We start from the raw sequence: 21,008 nt of genomic DNA, 5'->3' as shown, positions 1-21,008 counted from the left end.
GACCAACTCTGATGTTTTGGTTCTGATTTAGTTCTTTTGCTTTTGCCCCAGTTTATCTTATGACTGCTTGTAAAACCCTATAAATTCTCAATCTAAACAATCTCACAATAGTCTAAGCCACAGAGGGACATATATTCTATAGAGTCAGAAGTTAAGACTGAGCTTTGGGGCCAGACTTACGTGAATTAGCATCCTACCCTTCCCATCACTAGCTGGGTCATTTCAAGAGCATACTCCACAATCCAAAATTAAATTCAGGGACAGCTGAAATCAAAACTGGCCAACTGACTGAGCTGGTGGGCTTTATTTATTTTTTATTTTTTTACTTTTGTTATGGACATGTTCTAACCATACAAAGGTAGAGGGAATAGTATAATGAAATCTCATTTACCTATCACCCAGCTTCAACAGCATTAACTATTGGTCAATCTTGTTTACTCTGTACCCTACCCATTCTTATCCCCCCACACTATTATTTTGAGGCCAATCCCAGAGACATCATTTCATCTATAAATACTTTAGTATATAGCTCTAAAATATAATAACTTTTTAGTTTTAACATAATCACAATATCATTACCACAACTATAAATAAATAAATGATTCATGAATAAATCATTCTTTAGTCTCAATATCCAGTATGTTCAAGTGTCCTAAGTAATCTTATCATTTTTCTTAATTTTTTGAGCTAGGATCCAAATAAAGATTATAGATTAAAGATTACAGACTGGATTATATACTGGATAAGTATTTTTAATCTCTTTTAATCTATAGAGAACCCCTCTAGCTCTTCTTATCCTTGTTTTTTTATCTTTATTTACTTGAAAACATCCAGTCTTCAGGCCTGAAGGATGTCCCACATTCCAATTGGTCGATTTTTATCTCCATGGTATTGTTTTGACATGTTTCTCTGTCCCCCATATTTTCTATAAACTGGTAGTTAGACCTTGAGCCTGGCACAGACAAATTCAGGTTCTCTTTTGATAGTGCTGTTTACTTCCTACCCCATTCCTTCAGTGGGTACATGATACCTGAAGTCTTTCTTTTTTGTGTCGTTAAGATTGATCAGTGGGTTTGACTGTGTCAGGCTGATCCATCCATTATAAAGTTTCCTATCAGTTTCACCTGATGTTTTAGCAGGAATTTACCAACCATGTTGTCTAAACACATTATTCACTAGAGGATACAAAATGATGATGTTCCAATTCTATAATTCCTCCTGTATTTATTAGATAGTATTCTTCTGTAAAAAAGAACTTTTCTTCAACAATTTGGATATCCTAAGGTAACCAATTAAAAAGGACAGAATAAATGTCTGATTCTTTCCCTTCCTTAACCGGTTTTCAGAACGAGTTGGTTCCCCAACCTCTTATAGTGGGGACGATTGAATTTTTAACTTAGGGATTTTACACATTGTCATATATTTGATGTATGTCAATCCACTACACGTACTCTCTTTAATGCTCCAATTGTTCCATATTTGGGCACTGGGAGGCCCTTCAACTTGGGACACAAGTGGTACTTGATAGCCTCTTTGTTTTCTGATAGAGATATTACAATACTTCTTGTACATTTCCTGTCCCAGCCCTGGAATCAGTCATTTTTCTGAGGAATCTTAGTCCTCTTTAGTGGGAAGTTGTATTTAGAGGCCACAATCTAGCTGTCAGAGGTGCTTATTGCTACTGAGTTGGTCATTATTTCTAGGCTTTTCAGTGGACAAACTTAGGAAATACTTTCTCATTTGCTAAAGAAATTATATCAGGAATTCATACTGACATTTCCAATTCAAATTCAGGATTACAGGATTTTTACTTAACACCTTTAATTATGAAACTGTTCTTTTTTAACATACCAAAAATATTGGTTTCTGATTATTTTAACATCATTTGCTTATTCTTTTTAAGTTTTTATTTTATTTAAGTAATCTCTACACCCAACGTGGGGCTTGAACTTACAACCTCGAGATCAAGAGTCACGTGCTCTTCCAACTGAGCCAGCCAGGCGCCCCTAACATAATTACTTATTATATATATTATATACATATATAATATATATAATTGTTTCAGAATAGTAATACCAATACTATCACTAAAAATATTACTGAAAACAGTTTAAGATTTATTTGGAATTTGTTTTGACCTTAAGATACATTCCACCAGAGATATATAATCAAATTATTGTGTTTTAAAGTTATATGAAATAGGGGCGCCTGGGTGGCTCAGTTGGTTAAGCGTCCAGCTCTTGATTTTGGCTCAGGTCATGATCTCAGGGTCCTGGGGTCAAGCCCCAAGTCGACAGGCTCCCCGCTCAGCATGGAGTCTGCTTGCCTCCTTCTCCCTCTGCCCCTCTCCCTGCTTCCTCTCTCTCTCTCTCAAATAAATAAATCTTAAAAAAAATAAAGTTATGGGGTGCCTGGGTGGCTCAGTCGTTAAGCATCTGCCTTCGGCTCAGGTCATGATCCCAGGGTCCTGGGATAGAGTCCCACATTGGGCTCCCTGCTCAGCAGGAAGCCTGCTTCTCCCTCTCCCTCTGCCATTCCCTATGCTTGTGCTCTCTCACTCTCTCTCGCTCACTCTCTTGCTCTCTCTCTCTCTTTCAAATAAATAAACAAAATCTTAAAAAAAATAAAAAAGTTATATGAAATAATTTTCCTGTTCTCCCTTTTCTTACATAAAAGGTAGCAATGTATAAACATTTTCTGCACCCTGCTTTTTCCCCTTAATATATCCCTGAGATTTCTTTATAACAGCACACAGAAATAGTCCTCATTGCATGGGAGGATGCAGAGGAATTGATTCACTAATCCCCTATTGCTGGGCATGTGGTTGTGCTACTCTTTTGGGCCCCTATTGCAAGGGACTGAGACCTAGCCCTTCCTGCTCTTCGTCCCACATCAAGATCCCTGCAAATGCACAGCTCGAGTCTCTGCCGATGGGAGTCTAACGAGACTGGTCACTGTCAGAGCCAGGCTGGAATAGGAGTACTGAGCCACTGATGCCTGGGACCAGGAGGAGCAGCCCAGTTCCGCACCTTCTTTTACTCCCATGAATCACACTGGAGCAGAGGATATGATCGTCCCACCCCTTGCACTTTCATTTCAGTTTCCTGCACCACCAAACTCAGATCCCGGAGTTGCACAGAGTTCACAGCCTAGATGGGCTCCGGGAAGCAACAGAAGCTGTGTGTGTGACAATGTCTAAGCTTGACATCTTTAGTAACAGCTCAGCCAGTCCTTCAGACAGTGAGTGAGCTGCTTCTAGGTGCCAGGTAGTGGTCTTAGGTAGGGGATGGGGGGGTGGGTAAGTCAGTGAATAAAACGCCTCCGCTCCTGGAGAGTGGACATGACACTGGCAGGGAGGGAGGAGACACACATTCAGTAAATACACGGTAAGTGAGATACGTATGTTCATTATACCATCTTGTAAGAGAGAAAGTGCCATGGTGAAAACAGAACAAAGTAAGGGAGACTGGACTGGAAGATGCAAGATGCAATTTTATTTTATTTATTTTTTCAAAGATTTTATTTATTTATTTGACAGAGAGACAGCAAGAGCAGGAACACAAGCAGGGGGAGCGGGAGAGGGAGAAGCAGGCCTCCCGGGGAGCAGGGAGCCCGATGTCGGGCTTGATCCCATGACTCTGGGATCATGACCTGAGCCGAAGGCAGACGCTTAACAACTGAGCCACCCAGGCACCCCACAAGATGCAATTTTAACAGGGTGGCCAGAGCAGGCCTCATCGAGAAATCACCGGCAATCACTTATTTTCCGGGCAACTTTTTTTTTTAATTACTCAAAAAAGCTTCATTTGTTTATTTAGCTTTCTGACTCTGTGATTGTGCCTTCCACACTTTGGCAATGATTTTCTGCTCCTCAATAAGGAAAGCATGCTTGATCCTGTCACGGACGTACTTAGCACACACGGAGCCACCACACGGCCCTACTGACGTGCTTTTTCGTTTTAAGCAGCTTCCTAAGAACCTTAGGTCTCACAGCATGAACTCCTTGAAGTTGGCCTGGGCACGCGCCCCGTGTGGATTTTGGTGCTTTCTCAACCTTCTTGAAAAGGTAAACAATTCTATTACCAGGGCTTAGAGACAGCGTAGTTTGGTCAGAGGCTGTATTGTAGGGCAGCCTAGGACAGTATGTCAAACACTGGACCATTCTGAGAACCTCTTGACACCATCCCAGGAAGAGGAAACAGAAGCATTTGTGAGTCCCAAGGCCAGATGGGCAACTCCTTTGTGCAGCCACCATTGGTCAACTGTCCTTATCATTGCTACAATTAAACTGTCAGTATGGCAAATGTTAAGGTAATAATAAAGTGTCTTGGTGCCGCAGTTGTCTTGAGTTGTGTTGTTTTAGCAATGGCTTGAAAGAGGCATAGTATTTGTTTAGGGCTTAAAAAACCATTTTTGTGATCCAGAAACTTCTGTTGTTAAAAACTTTGATGCAACAGGACTTAAGGGGTGTTCGAAGTGGCCATTTCCACCATTTCTCCTACTTAGATCGGAAGAAGAATTTCAGCCTGGAAACTGCTTTCACCTTGAAAGGCATAATCAGGTCCTGGCTGGAGATGGCCGAGGGAGATGAAGCCTGGTTACATTATGACACACGTGTATTCAGCACTTTAGTCTTATCAAAGCATGTTCCCATGGCATCTCATGGGAACACCTCACTGATGGCTATAACAAACCCCACGTCCTGTAACAAGTCCACATCCTGGTCCTCCTTGAACAAATGCGGGACCTAAGAGGCGAAGGGTCCTATCTCTGCTCACGCAGTGGCTTGCAGGTAGAGCCAGACCAGAGCTTGGGTTTCTTACTTCTGGGGTCTGTGCTCCCTTATACCACCTCTCCAAACATAAAAGTAAGGTGTTTGGGTTCCTCTGGCCTTCCAGACAGGCAGGTTGCATAACATATAAGTGGGGAAAACCAAGCTTTGCTCTCATATCTGTTCTCACCCATGAGACCACCCTAAGTGGTTTTTCTCATCACAAAATCAATTAGATCTATAGTTAGGTTGCAGTCAACTTGCTCATTCTCTCATGTATGTGGCAAACTATGTGCCAGGGACCCTGCCATATGCTAGAGACACCAAGAGGAAAGACACTGGCCCCAACCTCAAGCACTTTATGGAGTCTTTAGAGGAGACCTACAGGAGGTAAACATGGAGTAAATGCTATAGTTGGGGGGCCACAGGGCCTCACAGGAAAGGGGCACCCGGCCCACCTTCCTGCGTGGGGTCAGGGACAGCTCCGTAGAAGGCATGAAGTCTGAGCAGAATCCATAAAGATGAAAGGAATGTTTGAGTTGAGGAGAAAAGCTGGTGTAGGGGGAGAGCAGGAGGGAGCTGGACAGACAGCAAGGTCAGGCATGGACAGCTGAGTCGGGGGAGATCCAGAAAGGGCTTCTAAGCAGCCTGAATCTCAACCTACAGACAAGCTCCTAAGGCAGGGCTTTGAGCAAATAGACAATAAGATTAAGGCTGAACTGGTGTGGAGAAGAGAAAGATGTGAGGGCAGGCCCAGCTGGAGGCAGGGGGAGGAGCTGGGAGGACTGAATTCAGGCAGTGGTAGCCAGCACAGAGCTGGGGAAAGGCTCACCAGAAAGGAAGGAGGGCATACAAGTTGGAAAGGGGCAGAAGGCCTGGCTCTGAGCCTGGGCTCTCCAGTCATTGATTAGGGAACCCTGAACCACTGGTAATTACCTATTCCCTACCTGATTCACGGGGTGGTTGGAGAATAAAATGGGATTAAACTAGGAAGGAAAAGGTGCCCTGTGAACCCTACAGCACAGCAGGAATATGGTGCCATTCGCTCAACCCCAGCACTCTTACATCTGTAGACACCTCATCACTAGAAGCCTTAAAATTACTCTCACAGGCAGGATTCCTCTGCTCACTTAATTTCTCTAATGGCTGAATGGCCTTCAGTAAATATGGCCTTCCTTCTAAACCTGGCTTTCTTTTCTATAAAGCAAGAGCATTGAATTAGATGATTTCTAGGTCCTTTCCAGCTTGAAGTTCTGCAGTTTTGTCATCTTACTCATCTTGCGTGCCAATTTCCACAGTAATAATTATTTGTCAAATGAAAAATTATTGGGAGAAGAGTCATCAATAGGAGAAAAAAAGAAACTATGATGAGTGACTGACCCTGAAAACTAAGATGAAAAAGCGTGTGTTCTTTAAATGCCTCGAAGGGTCATATTTAACATGCTCTGTTCAAAGACCCAATAATAAAAATTTAAAGGTGTTTTCACCCAAAAATTACTGTTATGTATAACATCTCTGCTCCTAAAAGTTTAAATGATCATTGGCCTAGATATTTGCCCAAGAAAACTACCCAAGTATATAAATACTTGTAAAGGAATGTTCATACCAGCTTTATTTGTAATAAGCTAAACCTGGAAACAACCTAAACATACATCAACAGGTGAATGGATAAACCATTTATGATATATCCATAAAATGGAATACCACTCAACAATAAAAAGGACCAAACTTTTGATATATGCAAAGAAAAAAGGATGAATCTTAAAATCATATGCTGCAGGAAACCCCACAAAATGGGAAAGAATATTTTCAAATCACGTATCTGCTAAGGATCTAGTATTCAGAATTTATAAAGGACCCTGACAATTTCACAAAAAAGATAAACAACTAAATTTAAAAATGGACAAAGGGCTTGAATATATATTTCTCTAAAGGAGATATACAAATAGTCTTCTTGCATATGAAAAGATGCTCAACATCATTAGTCATTATGGAAATACAAATCAAAATCACAATGACATGCCACTTTATACGCACTAGGATGGCCACAATTTAAAAAAAAAAGTAAAATTACAAGTGTTGGCAAGGTTGTGGAGAAATAAGAACACTCATTCTTTACTGATGGGAATATAAAATGGTGCAGCTACTTTGGGAAACAGTTTGGAGGTTCCTCAATAAATTAAACACAGAATTACCATATGATTCAGCAATTCCACTCCCAGAAATATACCCAAAAGAATTAGAAACAGATATCCAAGGAAAAACTTGTACATAAATGTTCAGAGCAGCACTATTCACAATAGTTGAAAAGTAGAAAAAACCCAAATCCAACAACCGATGAATGGATAACAGTTGCCTGTCCAGACAATGGAATGTTACTCAGCAATAAAAAGGAATGAGGTACTAATACAGGCTACAACATGGATTAACCTTAACATCATGCTAGGGATGCCTCAGTCGGTTAAGCAGCCAACTCTTGATTTCGGCTCAGGTCATGATCTCGGGGTCCTGGGATCGAGCTCCAAGTTGGGCTCCATGCTCAGTGAAGAGACTGCTTCAGGATTTTCTCTCGCCCTCTGCCTCCCTCTCTCTCTCACAAATAAATAAATAAATCTTAAAAACAAACAACAACAACAACAAAACATACTAAGTGAAAGAAAATCTGATACAAAGGTCCACATATAGTATGGTTCCATCTATGTGAAATGTCCAGGATAAGCAAATCCATGTAGATAGAAAACAGATTAGTTGTTGTCAGGGGCCTGGGGGGGAGGAAGGAATGGAGAATACCTGCCTAATGGGGACAGGTTTTCCTTTTGGGGTGATGCAAATGCCCTGGAACTAGATAGTGGTAATGGTTGCACAACATTTTGAATGTACTAAGTACTACTGAATTACACTTTAAAATAGCTAAAATGGTGGTGCCTGGTTGGCTCAGTCAGTAGAGCACATGACTCTTGATCTCAGGGTTGATGAGTTCAAGCCCCACATTGGGCATAGAGATTACTTTTAAAAAATAAAAATAAATCAAAAAAATAAAATAGCTAAAATAGTAAATGTTATGCTATGTGTATTTTTCACAATTTAAAAAATACATATATTTCCTAAAAAATCATTATGTTGAGTGAAAGAAACCAGGTCAAAAACAACAAAAACAGCAACTATGATTACATTTGTATAAAATTCTAGAAAATGCAAAAACTCAAGTTACAGTGATGGAAAGCAGATCAGTAGCTACCTGGGAGGGAGGAGGGTTAAGGGGAATAGTGAAGGATAAATCATAAAAGGTATGAAAAAACTTTCAGGGGTAATAAAAATCTTTATTATCTTGATTATTTGAAGGATGCTTTAAACATGTAGAGCTCTGTGTATTTCAATTATACCTCTGTAAATTAAAAAAAGACAAAAAAAGTTTCAAAAATTATCACTGGATCTCTGAATTCTTAGACTGATTACATTTTTATCTGAAACACACTGAGAAACTCACTGTTTAAAGGATATTTACTGTAAAACCTTTCACAGGTCAAAAGCAAACAATCCTTTCCTAACTCACTGACTCTATTAAGTCTGGTTTCTGCATACAATGGTGTCTTAAGGCAAAAGGACACCTGTGACCAAGTCTGCTAAAACCATTCACCATATGTTTGCTGGAGACTAAGCGAGCTTGATGTTGCCACGTTTCAAGTCCGGAATTCTTCCTGCTATTTATAGGAACCTAGGATACTTTAATCATTGCTGAATCCTGGTTTTTTGAATTGGTTTAAAAATGGTGTGGTAGAACTGGGCAGACGCTCTCTTTGCAAATCAAACTATCATATCTGTTATGATTTTAGCACATCCTGAGAGGATTATAAGTGTTTATATACTCTCTGTGAACATCAGATTCAGGTCTGGCCTAACATGCATAACAAGCAGAGTAAGACAGCAAATCAAATGCCAGAGTCCGATTTGTTAATGAAATTTAAATTGGGATATGGATTTCACTTTAAACCAAAAGGCACACTTAAAGCTACAAGAAAAAAGGGAAAAAGAAACAAGAAAGAATGTTTCTAATTGGAATGTTTAGTTTAACTCAAATTCAATTTGACCTACTTCAGATTTATTTCAGCAATTTTTTCTATAATAGTTTCTTTGTAAATGATGGGTTTTCTTCTTTTAAAAAATATTTTTTTTATTTATTTGACAGAGAGAGATACAGCAAGAGAGGGAACACAAGCAGGGGGAGTGGGAGAGGGAGAAGCAGGCTTTCCGCTGAGGAGGGAGCCAGATGCGGGGCTGGATCCCAGGACCCCGGGATCGTGACCTGAGCCGAAGGCAGACACTGAACGACTGAGCCACCCAGGCACCCCAATGATGGGTTTTCTATAAATTATTTTGAGGACACAGATATTTACATAGAGAGGATATGATCTTAATTTACAGAACATTCTCTTACCCAGCCTCATACCACCAGTTGTTTCGTAAATATTATTTTTCTTAGTTTTGTTGAGTCCCGGTAAGTTTCTGACTTGATTTCCTCACTTGTAAAATGAGGAGAATAACAGTACTTTCCAAAAAAAAAAAAAAAAAAAAAACAGTACTTTCCTCACAGGATTACAGACTGATTAAATGGATTTAACATATACAAGGTGCTTAGAATAATAGGTGGCACCCAGGAAGCACCCAACGAATGTTAGTTGTTACTCATTTTATTATTGTTCCCTTTTACAGATGAGAACACTGAGGCTCCATGTTAGTTAGTGGTGGCAGAGCTGACTCTAGAACATAGAGCAGACTTACTCTTGATTCTTTTCACTACTCCACACCACTCTCCGCACCCATACATATTTTGTGCATGAATATAAGAGTACCAATCTGGAAGAGGCAAAAATAGCTATGTAATTAAATCTAAAAAGCATGAACAAACCAGTAGTCACAGACCAGCTCCAGGACTCACCCAGTTTAGGCTCCAGGGCAAGTCATCAGTCATTTTTAAAGTCCGCTTCATAGAGTGATTTTGAAAAGGAAGATAAAAGGTTTCTGCGAAGAGTTGACTTAGCTTCAGGAGGATGCCTAAAACGTTGTGTGAGCTAGCAAAAATTATATTAGCATCCATTCATGCTATTAGCATGAAAAGGGACATTAAATAGTACTGCAGCCCGTGACAAAATGCCTGCCACAGAGGTTAAGTGGGAAGTGGCTGGCCCATCAGTTAGGTTCCTAGCAAGTCAGGATTAGAAAAGTCCAGAGTCTCCAATAATATCCAGGGGCTGGTACAATGCACACGTATTTGCAAGGCCAACTGATTTAAACTACATGTCCAAACTAATCCATTCTAAAGTAATATTAATTTATCATTTCAGTTCCACATTTCATTGAAGGGGCTTTTTAAAAATATGGTCAAATTAAAAAATAAAACCATGAGGGGCACCTGGCTGGCTCAGTCTGTAGAGCACATGATTCTTGATCTTGGGGTCACGAGTTCAAGCCCACATTGGACGTAGAGCTTACTTAAAAAAATAAATAAAATATATTTTTTTAAAAAGATAAATCCACGAGGTGAAAGTTTGTTGGGGAACAGTATATTCAGAGCATTTCACAGTATCTCATTACTCATACTGTGAGTATTCTCTAATCACAAAGAGAAAAATGTCCCGTTACAATAGGGAGGTCTGGAGGTGACCTCGTTAACCAACAGATCAAACTGAAGGGACACACAGCGCCCATTGCAGATCCTGGCCAAAACGCTTAACCTAAATCTGGTCATGAGGAAATAATACACATATCCAGATCATGGCTCATTCTACAAGACAACTAGCCTGGAATCTTTCGTCATGAAGAACAGAAAAAGGTGGGTACAGTCGCTAATTTTAAAAAGACATCATAAACAAATGCACTTGTGAATCTGAGCCAGGGGGTTTTAAAAAGAGCTACTGGGAGACATTTTTCTGACAAATGGAAAAAGTTAAAAATCTAGGCTCATTAGATAAAATTATTTAAGATTAATTTCCTTCAAATAACAGAACTACAGTTATGCAACTTACTTTCAAATAGTTCAGGGACAAAAAAAAAAAAAAAATGTGATGCCCGGCTTGTTTGGCAGGATGGAACAGGGCATAAGATGCTCTGGAGAGGCCAGTCTACTGCCACTTACAGAAAAACCTACGGGCGGGAGGTAATGGGGAGGCGATAACATACCTAAGGATGTTATTCAAGTCCCTCTGGGGGATCTGAGCTGACTTGAGCCAGTTGATAAATGGAGAGTTTACGAATGTTCTCCATTTCTCCCTTCCCCAACTCCAGGCACACAAAAGGGAAGCCTAGCAGAAAATGCAATAGACAGAGAGGTGAGGATTCCTACAACCTACCACTCTCCTTGCTATGTGACCTTGAATAATTCACTTGACTTCTCTGATGCTCACTTGCCTTCCCTAGAAAAACAGGAAGTCTGGGCTAAAGCAGCCCTCAGATGCCTTCCAGGCCTAAAGTCTAAGACACAAAAGGGCAGTTCTGTGTTAAAGATAGTGTAATGCCAATATGAAATGTCTATTCCTAGTTTCGTTTAAAAATAGTTTTATTTTCTCTGATTATAAAATTAATACATACTCACTGAAAAAAAAAGTAGAAAGTATAAAAAAAAAACCCCAAAACCCTATAATTGAATCACCTATAGTTAGAACTACTGTTAGCATCTTTATATTTGTTCTTTAAGTGCTTTTCCGGAATTGCGGGCTCCCACACACATCCCCGTACATTTTTTTTAAATGTGAGATTCCTGGTATACATGCTGTTTGTCATTTTTAGTTTAGTTAACAATACTATAATTCCCTATTATTTTATGTTCCATATTAATAAATATAAGATAACGAAATTACATGCAGTTTATTTTCCCAACTGGAAAACTTTCACATGGTTTCTAATTTGTTACTCTTCTAGACAATGCTGCAATAACTATCCTTATGTTCATCCTCATTATGTATTTACCCTAAGCCTACAAATCAAGATTGAATCACACAGCTCATTCCCTTTCTATGCAGAAGGTTAAAAAAAATATCTTCTCAGGTACCAAATAAAGGCTCTCCGTAAGGGCAGTCTATGGATGACGCTGCTAGTGCTGAGGAGACCCAGTCCGTGGGAGGGTCTGCAAACAACGGTTGGTGTCTTCAAGGAGGCCACACAGAAACCTGAGGCTCAGCTTTTGGACACCCATGATCTCTCCGCAAAGTGTTTTTTCGGCCGCAAGGTCCGGGCAAGTATCTGCCCCCCAGGCTGCCCAAGGCCCGCGCTACAGGGTTGCCGACTCTGACTCCAAGCCCGCGCAGCCGGGGCCCCAACAGCCACTCGCCCATCCTGTTTACGGTTCGTGCTTCTGAAAACAATACCATCGCCAAACACGGTCCCACCAAACTGTGCTGAATACAATCCAACTTAGACAAATGAAAATAATTGCATCTGCCTCCTGCATTGAAAACTCTACTTGCAAACTCGAGTATTCACTTTTTGCAAACTCGAGGAGTCACTTCAACCTTCCCAAGTAATTAACATTCCAAAATTACTGTTTTTCTTTTTTAAAATGTCTAGTGATCAGCAAACAGCATAAAATGTTTGTCTTTTCACTGACATCTCTACTTTTCTGACATAAGTTTTTTAAGATTTTATTTATTTAATTGACAGAGAGAGAGAGAGAGACACAGCGAGAGCAGGAACACAAGCAGGGGGAGTGGGAGAGGGAGAAGCAGGCTTCCTGTGGAGCAGGGAGCCCGATGTAGGACTCGATCTCAGGACTCTGGGATCATGACCTGAGCCAAAGGCAGACGCTTAATGACTGAGCCACCCAGGCGCCCCTCTGACTTAAAATTGTAACACTGATCCAAATATGCTTTGCAAATATTAGCGGAAGCATTTAATTCCCTTTATAATCATTGCTGTTTTCATGTGTGAGCAGTCTCACAAGCATGTACCTATACCCATGGCTAAAATGTAACTGATAAGGGATATATTCTGTATCAGATGTATAGGAGAGGGGAGGCATTCTACATTGATGATAATTCAGCAATATTCCTGGAGAGTCACATAATTTTATTCTTGGAAGAGACTGCCATTGATCATTTCCAATCCCTGGACAGGCTGAATTAAGAAGGTTAATGGGCTTGTCCAGGGCACTCGCTGCCAGTCCAGGGTTTTCTTTTCAGCTCTGACCCTCTCACTCCCAGTCCAGGGTTTTCTTTTCAGCTCTGACCCTCTTCATCAGAGACCCAATAATTAATTTAGAGCAAGGATGTGCATTTTACACCAGGCAGATCCTAGATCATTTTATTCATTAACAAATTCAAAGTAAGCTAAAGGAAGTAACTCAGTGGAATTAAAACCTCTTTAAAATACTGTATAGATTACCTTGTCTACTCCTTTAGCTTCGTGATGTTGGAGGTCAGGTTTAAAGGCGGATCTAATAAGAGTCAAAAACATATTTGGGAGACAACCTACAGACAAGCTGCAAAATTGGAGAAGTATTTTAAGATGTCCAGCCCACCGTGAGTGGAGGTTTCCAGGTTCAGGCTGGAAGTGGCACCTGAGAACTGATGGGTCATTACCATGATGGGGAAAAAGCAGGTGCCTAAAAAGGGCAGCAGCAAAGGGCCCTGGTGCATCCTTAAAGCTAATACCCACATTAAAGAAGGGAAACGTGGCGTAAAGACTATCTTCATGGCGTGACAACCACGCTTAAACACATGCATGACCCCCGGCCTCTTGTTTTTGAACACATGGAAAGATTTATTGGCCAAACTGAACTGCAAGTTATTAACACATCCTCATGCAAGTTGTTTAACGGCTCCTTTTGCTCATAAAGTACAGTCACATGAATATGTACCATCTCCCCGACAGAGGTACTGTCAGCGAGTTGGAAAAGTTGCCTTGTAAACCATCAGGGGACTTATTTATAAAATCCAGCAGGAACTGTAGGAAAGAGGAAGATCAATTAACTTGGCTGTAACTTCTGCCACTGTAAAGACTTTATCATATTAGATAGAAATACATGTCATATCCAAAATACTGGGGGGGGGGGGCTTCCCTTCCACCTCCTCCTCAAACAGTGGACAGTGCTGACTTGTACCCAAATTTGCTGCCTGTAAGTGTTAAAGACTGAAAGCTTAGTTGGGTGGAATTTAAAGTGACCACCCATTGAGCCAGGCAAAATATCAGCCTACCAACAATACCACCAATAGCCCATAGGTGGTGTTGGAAGCCAAATTCACATTCCTGATTCAAAAATGTGCCTTTTTATTTTTTATTTTCTTTAAAGATTTTATTTATTTATTAGAGAGCGAGCGAGAGAGAAACAGCATGAGAGGGGCGAGAGTCAGAGGGAGAAGCAGGCTCCCCACTGAGCTGGGAGCCCGATGTGGGGACTCGATCCCAAGACTCCGGGATCATGACCTGAGCTGAAGGCAGTCGCTCAACCAACTGAGCCACCCAGGCGCCCAAAAATGTGCCTTTTTAATAAAAGTTAGGATTCACAGTCTTCCCACTGGCGGGAACAAGCAATAGTAGGCTTCCAGTTTATCACACATATCAGGCAAGATCCAGCCAGCTTCATTAACCAGAAAGGGAATTGTCATTTGCTCCCTTGTACAAACCACTTATTACGGTCTTTGCCCTGATTCTGGAATACGGGTCATTTTACTTTCTGTAAAACTTTTCAATGCACTAATTCTAAATACAGCTACCAGTCACTGACACCAGCTGTGGATCCACAGCAACCTTCCCTATTAAATATACAAGATCATATCAGTTAGACCATCCTAAACAAGATAATTACTGTGGCAGGAAATAAAAATCAGATTAAGTGGGATTTTGTGACACAGGAGACCCCTTCAAGCTTCTGTCTGGCAAGGGGACCAGGGTGGAGAAAGGGAGAGGGGTGCCCTGCCTCCCAGTATCTGTCTGGAGTTTTAAGTCCACTTTCTCAAGCTTCTTCCATTCTTGCTTTCCGTGTTTAGTTCAGTCCATTTTAATTCTATCCCTCAGTTAGACCCCAGTTCCTAACATTTTTTAGATTCTTGTTTATCGGTGCTGTGAATTAAACTATACTGGCTTGTTTACTTAAGGATTAGCTGTTATGGGCAGGGAAGAAATATTAGTTTAACTGGAATCAAGAAACCTGCAGCCACAAGAAAAATAAATCAGAGAAAGAGAGAGACACTAGAAAATGTGGGCTCATTTCACTGCAAGTCAAGCCTGGTGGGGTTTTTCCCCCTGGTGACTATAAGGACAGGCAAAGAGATCTTAACAGATCAGAATTCATTCCAACAGACACATCTGGGCTTTTAAAATTATTAATCTGACAAACTGCTAAGGAGGTAACAAAAGAATAAGTAGACAGAAGAATAAAATGGGTGATAATTTTTTTCTTCCCCCCCCCCAGCACTGGCATTAGAACAGCTCTGTGTTCACCATATGTATAGCCATTTACCATGACTAATGGGAATAACGTACTACATTTCATAATACTGATATCTTTGGCAATTTGAAAAAAAACTCATAACTGGATGGCTATACTTGCTATCTAAAAATACTTATCACAAAAACTCTAAGGCAAAATTTTTTAAGAAAAAAAATACCTTTCTAGAGAAGCAAAGAAACTTTTCAGAATGCAAAGAAAAGAACCCACTCTCTCTCCTTCCCTGTCTTGGGTAAACACTTAATCCTCTCAGACGCTTTCTCCTGCTGAAAACTTGTCCAACGTGCAGCTTAAGATTGTGTTCAAAATTTTCAAAATTCTTTCTACAAGTGTACCCTTGTTTTCCCTAAAAATGGACTCAAACTGATGTTAGAAACTGGCACAGATGTTAGAAATTCCATCCTCTTTCCAGAAATGACCAAGTATGAGTGTGAGGTAATGTCCGTTTTGGGAAAATTCTTATTTCCTCCCCGATTCTGGATGTCAGCATGCCCATCAAAGTGCATGGACATCCTACACAGCTTGCCTCCACGTTGTTCCCTGAAAGTTACATGGAGCTCCTTCCAAATGCAGAATGTCTGTAAAATTATCTGCAAGCATAATAACTACTTGTAACATTTTCTACACTGAATCAGAGGAGCCTTTGCTCTAAAAACAGTCAGCCCATGTCCTAATGCAATGCAGAAAACTATAACCTTAAGAAATCAAAGTTGGATTTATATCCTCCTAAGTCATGAACATGTGCAGGTGACACTCGCTATCAAATTCTAAACCAAAACCTTTTCTATTTTTATAGTTGATCTTTATTCATTGCTTATCAAAATAATCTGGAAAGGAAATAAAATAACTCACCTATACTCAAATGCACAATCTCATATCATGTAATAGATAGTAATACTTTGCCGCAAGTCAAATAATTTAGGAAAATCACCTATGTGTTCGCCTCACAAAAGGTGTGTGTGCTTGTTTGGTTAATTTTCACCATGAGTAGTAACACTTTGTAGTTGCATCTGACAACTGACTTCAATATTTCACACAGAATTGACTGACTCTATTTCCATTTGGAAGAAAGTTTTAAAATTTACAACCTAAATTTTCATTTCTGCTGTTCATCAAGGTTAATAAATAACTCCTCGTGAATCAAGAATTAGGTTTGATTTGAAAGCACAAAATTAAAACAAAATACTTTTGGAAATAAAATATTGTGAATGTTTAAGGAGATAAGTCCTTATAAAACTTTCACCAACACTCATCAGTCAATGTTGTTTTACTTCTGCTAATATATATATTTTAAGTCATCAAATTATTCTGATTTCCTAAGCTCATTCTAAATCTCCTCTTAAGTTATTTATATTTATTTATATTATTTTATATTTTGTATTGCCCACATGGTTTACACAATGCTTTACATCCTACCCAATAATATCTTCACATTGGCCAACTCAGAGAAGACAAGTTTAAAACAAAGATCTGACAAAATACTAGTTATATGTCTAAACATGGCTGATAATCTTTATAGGTGATGCTAATATTGGCCAGGAGTCAGGGGTTAATATTAGCAGAAAGGTCATGGGCGATTCTTTACTGAAACTAAGAATGCAGTAACAAGAAAATTAAGTATACCTGAGTAGAACAAAAGTACTCTACCAAAATTAACTTCTGATGCATTTTTCCTGAGTACCGAGACTGGCATCCATAAAACAAATATCAAAATCAGTCTCATTATTCGTCGTCATACTTCATGTAGTTTAGCTACTTAAATGTAGTATACAGCAGTTCTCCCAAGGCCAAATATGACACACATTAACAGGAACAGGCTTTTATTATGATCATGACTATTATTTTATCATAGTCCTTGACTTTATCCAAAATGCAAGCCGATATAAATGAAAACCATTAACAAGGACATTAAGAAGTGAAAACAATTCTCGTAATCCTTAAACACTATGCACATGAAAAAGACTGATATCTTCATTTTGAAAGAGTTCAAAACTTCTCCTCTTACGAATTATATAATGACCTCATTAAAATAGCTAGAATAAACAAAGGTTCCCCAATAAAATGTATTTAATATGTGATCCACTGGAGAAGAATTTTATCCAAAGCTCTAGCTCACAAAATTCTCAATCAAAATGTAGGCAATTGATTCTGCAGCTGAGGGCAATCTCCCCCCTAGGTTTTCTCAAAGATGGCTGATGCAAACAGCACCTCATAACTACATTAAAAATGGTTGCTCAGATTAAATTATGCAAACATAGTTTCAAAATAACCTGCTCAAGTTTCAGCGCATTGAAGATGGACCTGCAAAACATTTGCCATGTTATGCCTGGTTCCAGCGCAGTTTCAGTGGGTTCTGAGGGGACCAAACCCCAAATCATCCTTATAAAGAACGTTTTTGAAACATAAGTGCGCAAACATCCAATTCCATGGGCACATTCACCGGCCTTCAACGTGGCCTCTGAACACTGATTTGTCACCAATGCAAAACGAGGCAGAGCCATCAGGCGCTTCTTGAAGTCCCCATTCTGGCCTATTCGCAGAAGGGGACATCTTTGAAAAGCTCTTATCTACTAAAGTAAGATATTCCAGAGATAGAATTTTCAAAATGGGGCTAACAGGGTAAATCAGACACCTATCTACAAAGATATTTCTGTGAACATAAAATTCCTAGCTTTTTACTAATTAAAAGTAAATGACAGGAAAATGCATGGTGATTACAGTACCAAAGCAAACTCAATAAATTTAATGGGTAGCCTAATCTCAAGCCCCAAAACACTGGCCTGGTAGCACATTAGATGTTTTCCAATTAGTAATTGGTCAATTAGTTTTTTTTTTTTTAAGTAAAGAAACTTTAGGTTTTAAATATATTTTTCTCTGTTAGTTTATATTTATATCAAGAACTAAAGATACATTTTAAGTAATGATGTACTTAAACTGTCCATCATATTTAGTTAAATCTTAGCTTAAATAATTTGCAAAACAATAGGAACAAAATAATCTAAATTGTTTCCATGTTCAAGTAGTTAGCAGCTTGTTAGTAGTTGAAAGTCAGATAAAATCGAATTAAAGCAGAAAGTTGTCACAAATGGAAACTTTAGCAGTCCACCAGTCAAAAAAGGGGAACCATTTTGTTCAGAAATATGCCGGCGTTTTTTAATGTGAAACTTGAATTTTCACTATTCTTTCTAAAGTCAGTCTTTAAAGCAGTATTTAAGTGCCATTTACTTCCACTTACAACCCATCACTGGTTATTTCTCTTACTGCATTTTCAAACGTTTACGTAACTCAAAGCATCAATACAGCAGCGCTGGGACCACCCCCCCCCCCCACCCCGGCAAATACGGTTGATTTTGCTGTACTTAGTGCCTTTCTCCAGCACCGTCAGTTTCACCCACGCATTCATCATTCAGACCTTCCTACACTTTCTTAAACCGGTCTTGACTTCAGTACGAGCTGAGGGAAGCCTTCAGGAGAATAAAGATCCTTCAAAAACCAACCTTCTAGGCCTTAAACTATCAAACAAAATCTCGAAAGAACCAACAAAACATCCCTGTTTTACTGTTACGCCCCCCAAAATGGGCTGAAAGACCTTCTAGGAGCCTGTTGACCATCCCGACGTACTCAGGAGTTGGGAAGCCCAGCTCGGTAAGATTCGCACAGCACCAGAATCAAGATGGTAACATTCATGAAAAACGGTGGCGCGGCTAAGAACTCTTCCTCGCAAGGGCCTCCTTGAAAAGCGTAGACACTTCTTTCGGGGCAAAGCAAAATGTGCTGTTTACAAACCCTCACCATCCTTTCCACCCAATGCTACCGGCTGACTACTCCAGGGGCACCATGGCCCGTGGTGGTCTTTTCCTTACACACCCTCACGGGCGCGCACACACTCACACCGGCTCTCCACACATTCCTGCGGCCTCTGGGACCGGAAAGATGAACCATACTCTCTGGGCCATTTTCCCCCAGTTTGAGCTACTTTAGCTCAAAATATCCAGTAACGTCGCTGAAGAAAAAGGGGATAAGGAAAAACAAAATTATTTTCCCCAAATAACTTGGCTTCCCTGTCCCCAACCTCACGAACAGCCAGAATGACACCGATCTGCCGAGGGAGGACAAGAAAACTTCAAACGCAAGGCGGCCGCGCGGAGCTCAGCAGCGACGGGAGAGATGAAGCCACGGAGCGGGGTGCCCGAGGCGTGTCCCCCAAGCCCACCCGGGATCCCCTCTCCGCTTTCCCCCCCTCTTACTTTTGGATGATCTGCGGTAGGCCGGCTGGGGGCGGCGGCGGCGGCGGCTGCATCCCTCTCGGGCCTGGGGGAGCGGGGGGCGCCGGAGCACCCGGCACGCTGCGGGCATCTCTGTCCGGTTGCTCGGAGCCGCTGGGATCCGCGTCCTGGCTCATGGCTGCGGCCAACACCATGTGAGCCGACACCGGCCCCAGGCTCGAGGCGAGAGAGCGCGCGCAAAGGGCGGCCCCGGGGCACGGGCGCTCACTGGCCGGGGTCCCCGTGCCCAGTCCCCTCGTCCTTCCCGGTGGCGCGGGGAGGAGACGGGAGGGGCGGGGAGGAGGCAGTCCCGGCGGCGCCGCCTGCTCCTCCTCCTCCTCCGGCAGCTCCCGCCAGCCCAGCGGGGCCACGCGGGGGCGGGGGCCAGGGGGCGTCTCCCGTCCGGCGGGAGCCGCGGGGGCCCCCGGGGGCTGCTCGGCGCCGGGGTGGTCCGGGGAGCTCTGCCCGCCGACCCCGAGCGCAGCGAGCGAAGAGGCAGCTTGGCGCACGCCGCCGTGCGCTCTCAGGGTCCCCGGCCCGGCTCTCCGCAGCGCAGCGCAACTGCGTGAGGCGGCGAGACGCGCACCAACTGGCGGCAGCCCGCGGGGCTCTCGCCTCTCAGCGGAGCCGGGCGGCCTCGGGCTTGTCCCCGGGGACCGCGCGCGCCACTCCGCGCGCTCCTGCCGAGAGGGGCGGACAGGGCGCGCCCGGGGCGTCCGCGCGCATCCCCAATGCGAAGTGAGCGGGCTTGGCACCTTCCCGCGTCTGGAGCCTCGCCAGCGCCACTCTTGGCTGAAGGGCCCGACCCGGCGAGGGGAAAAGCCCGGACCCTCCCCCAGTTCGGGGGGACCTGTTACCCCGGGTCTTAGATGACCAGGCCGGAGGGCTCTCCAAATTGGCAGTTCCAGCTGCAGATTTCAGGGGTCTCCAGAAGTAGCCGGTGGGGCCGCCGTGGTTTCTCTTCATTTTTCTCTCTTCTCTAAAAGACCCGCTACGATCCCGGGAGCGCAAAGACAAAACCAAGCAGACGTTTTATTCTTATTTATTGGCGAGATCTTAGTGGACACGTAAAGGATGAAAAGGAGAGAGTTCACCTACATCGCGCCGCCACCGTCACCGCTTCTGCAGTTCGGTTCGCTGTCGGAGCGCAGGTGTGCGCCAGTTCACCCGCACACACCAGCTCGCAGCTGTGGACGCAGGCTCTTGCGTTGAGGACCTACCCCTCAAGGTGCAGCTTAATGTTCTGGCAGCGGGTGGAGGTCTGGGGAGGCACCTGGTGGCGCAAAAACATCTAGGAGCTGGGCAAAGCTCACGGAGGGTGGTTATCCAGAAGATTCTTACCGTGCGTTGGGCGCACTAGCTTTCTAAATCCTGACATTGGCCGCCCCGGGGAAGCAAGGAAAAAGCATCCTTTGGGTACCTTGGAAGCCAGAGCGCAGGCCAGGGTGCCCCGTGGTCTGGAAAGAAGTTTGCCGGGGGTCTCAAAAGCCCACGCCTCGTCCTCCCGCAGCCACACGAAGGAACATTCTGGGGA

General features: G+C 42.2%; 1 protein-coding gene and 1 pseudogene across 1 annotated transcript in view; both read right to left on the bottom strand.

Annotated features, from left to right (window-relative positions):
• The window catches only part of RBM20 (RNA binding motif protein 20), a 180,984-nt gene extending 161,355 nt beyond the window's left edge, over positions 1 to 19,629 (bottom strand). Inside the window, 1 exon segment of the mRNA XM_035724099.1 lies at positions 19,457 to 19,629. Within this exon segment, the coding sequence (XP_035579992.1) occupies positions 19,457 to 19,629 (173 nt within the window).
• LOC113923919 lies at positions 3,811 to 4,162 on the bottom strand (annotated as a pseudogene).
• Positions 19,630 to 21,008: the final 1,379 nt, after the last annotated feature.

This window comes from Zalophus californianus, chromosome 15 (genome assembly GCF_009762305.2).
Source record: "Zalophus californianus isolate mZalCal1 chromosome 15, mZalCal1.pri.v2, whole genome shotgun sequence".
NCBI classification, from domain to species: domain Eukaryota; kingdom Metazoa; phylum Chordata; class Mammalia; order Carnivora; family Otariidae; genus Zalophus; species Zalophus californianus.
Note: the sequence above shows the minus strand (reverse complement) of the source record. Positions and strands in the feature narration are given on the sequence as shown.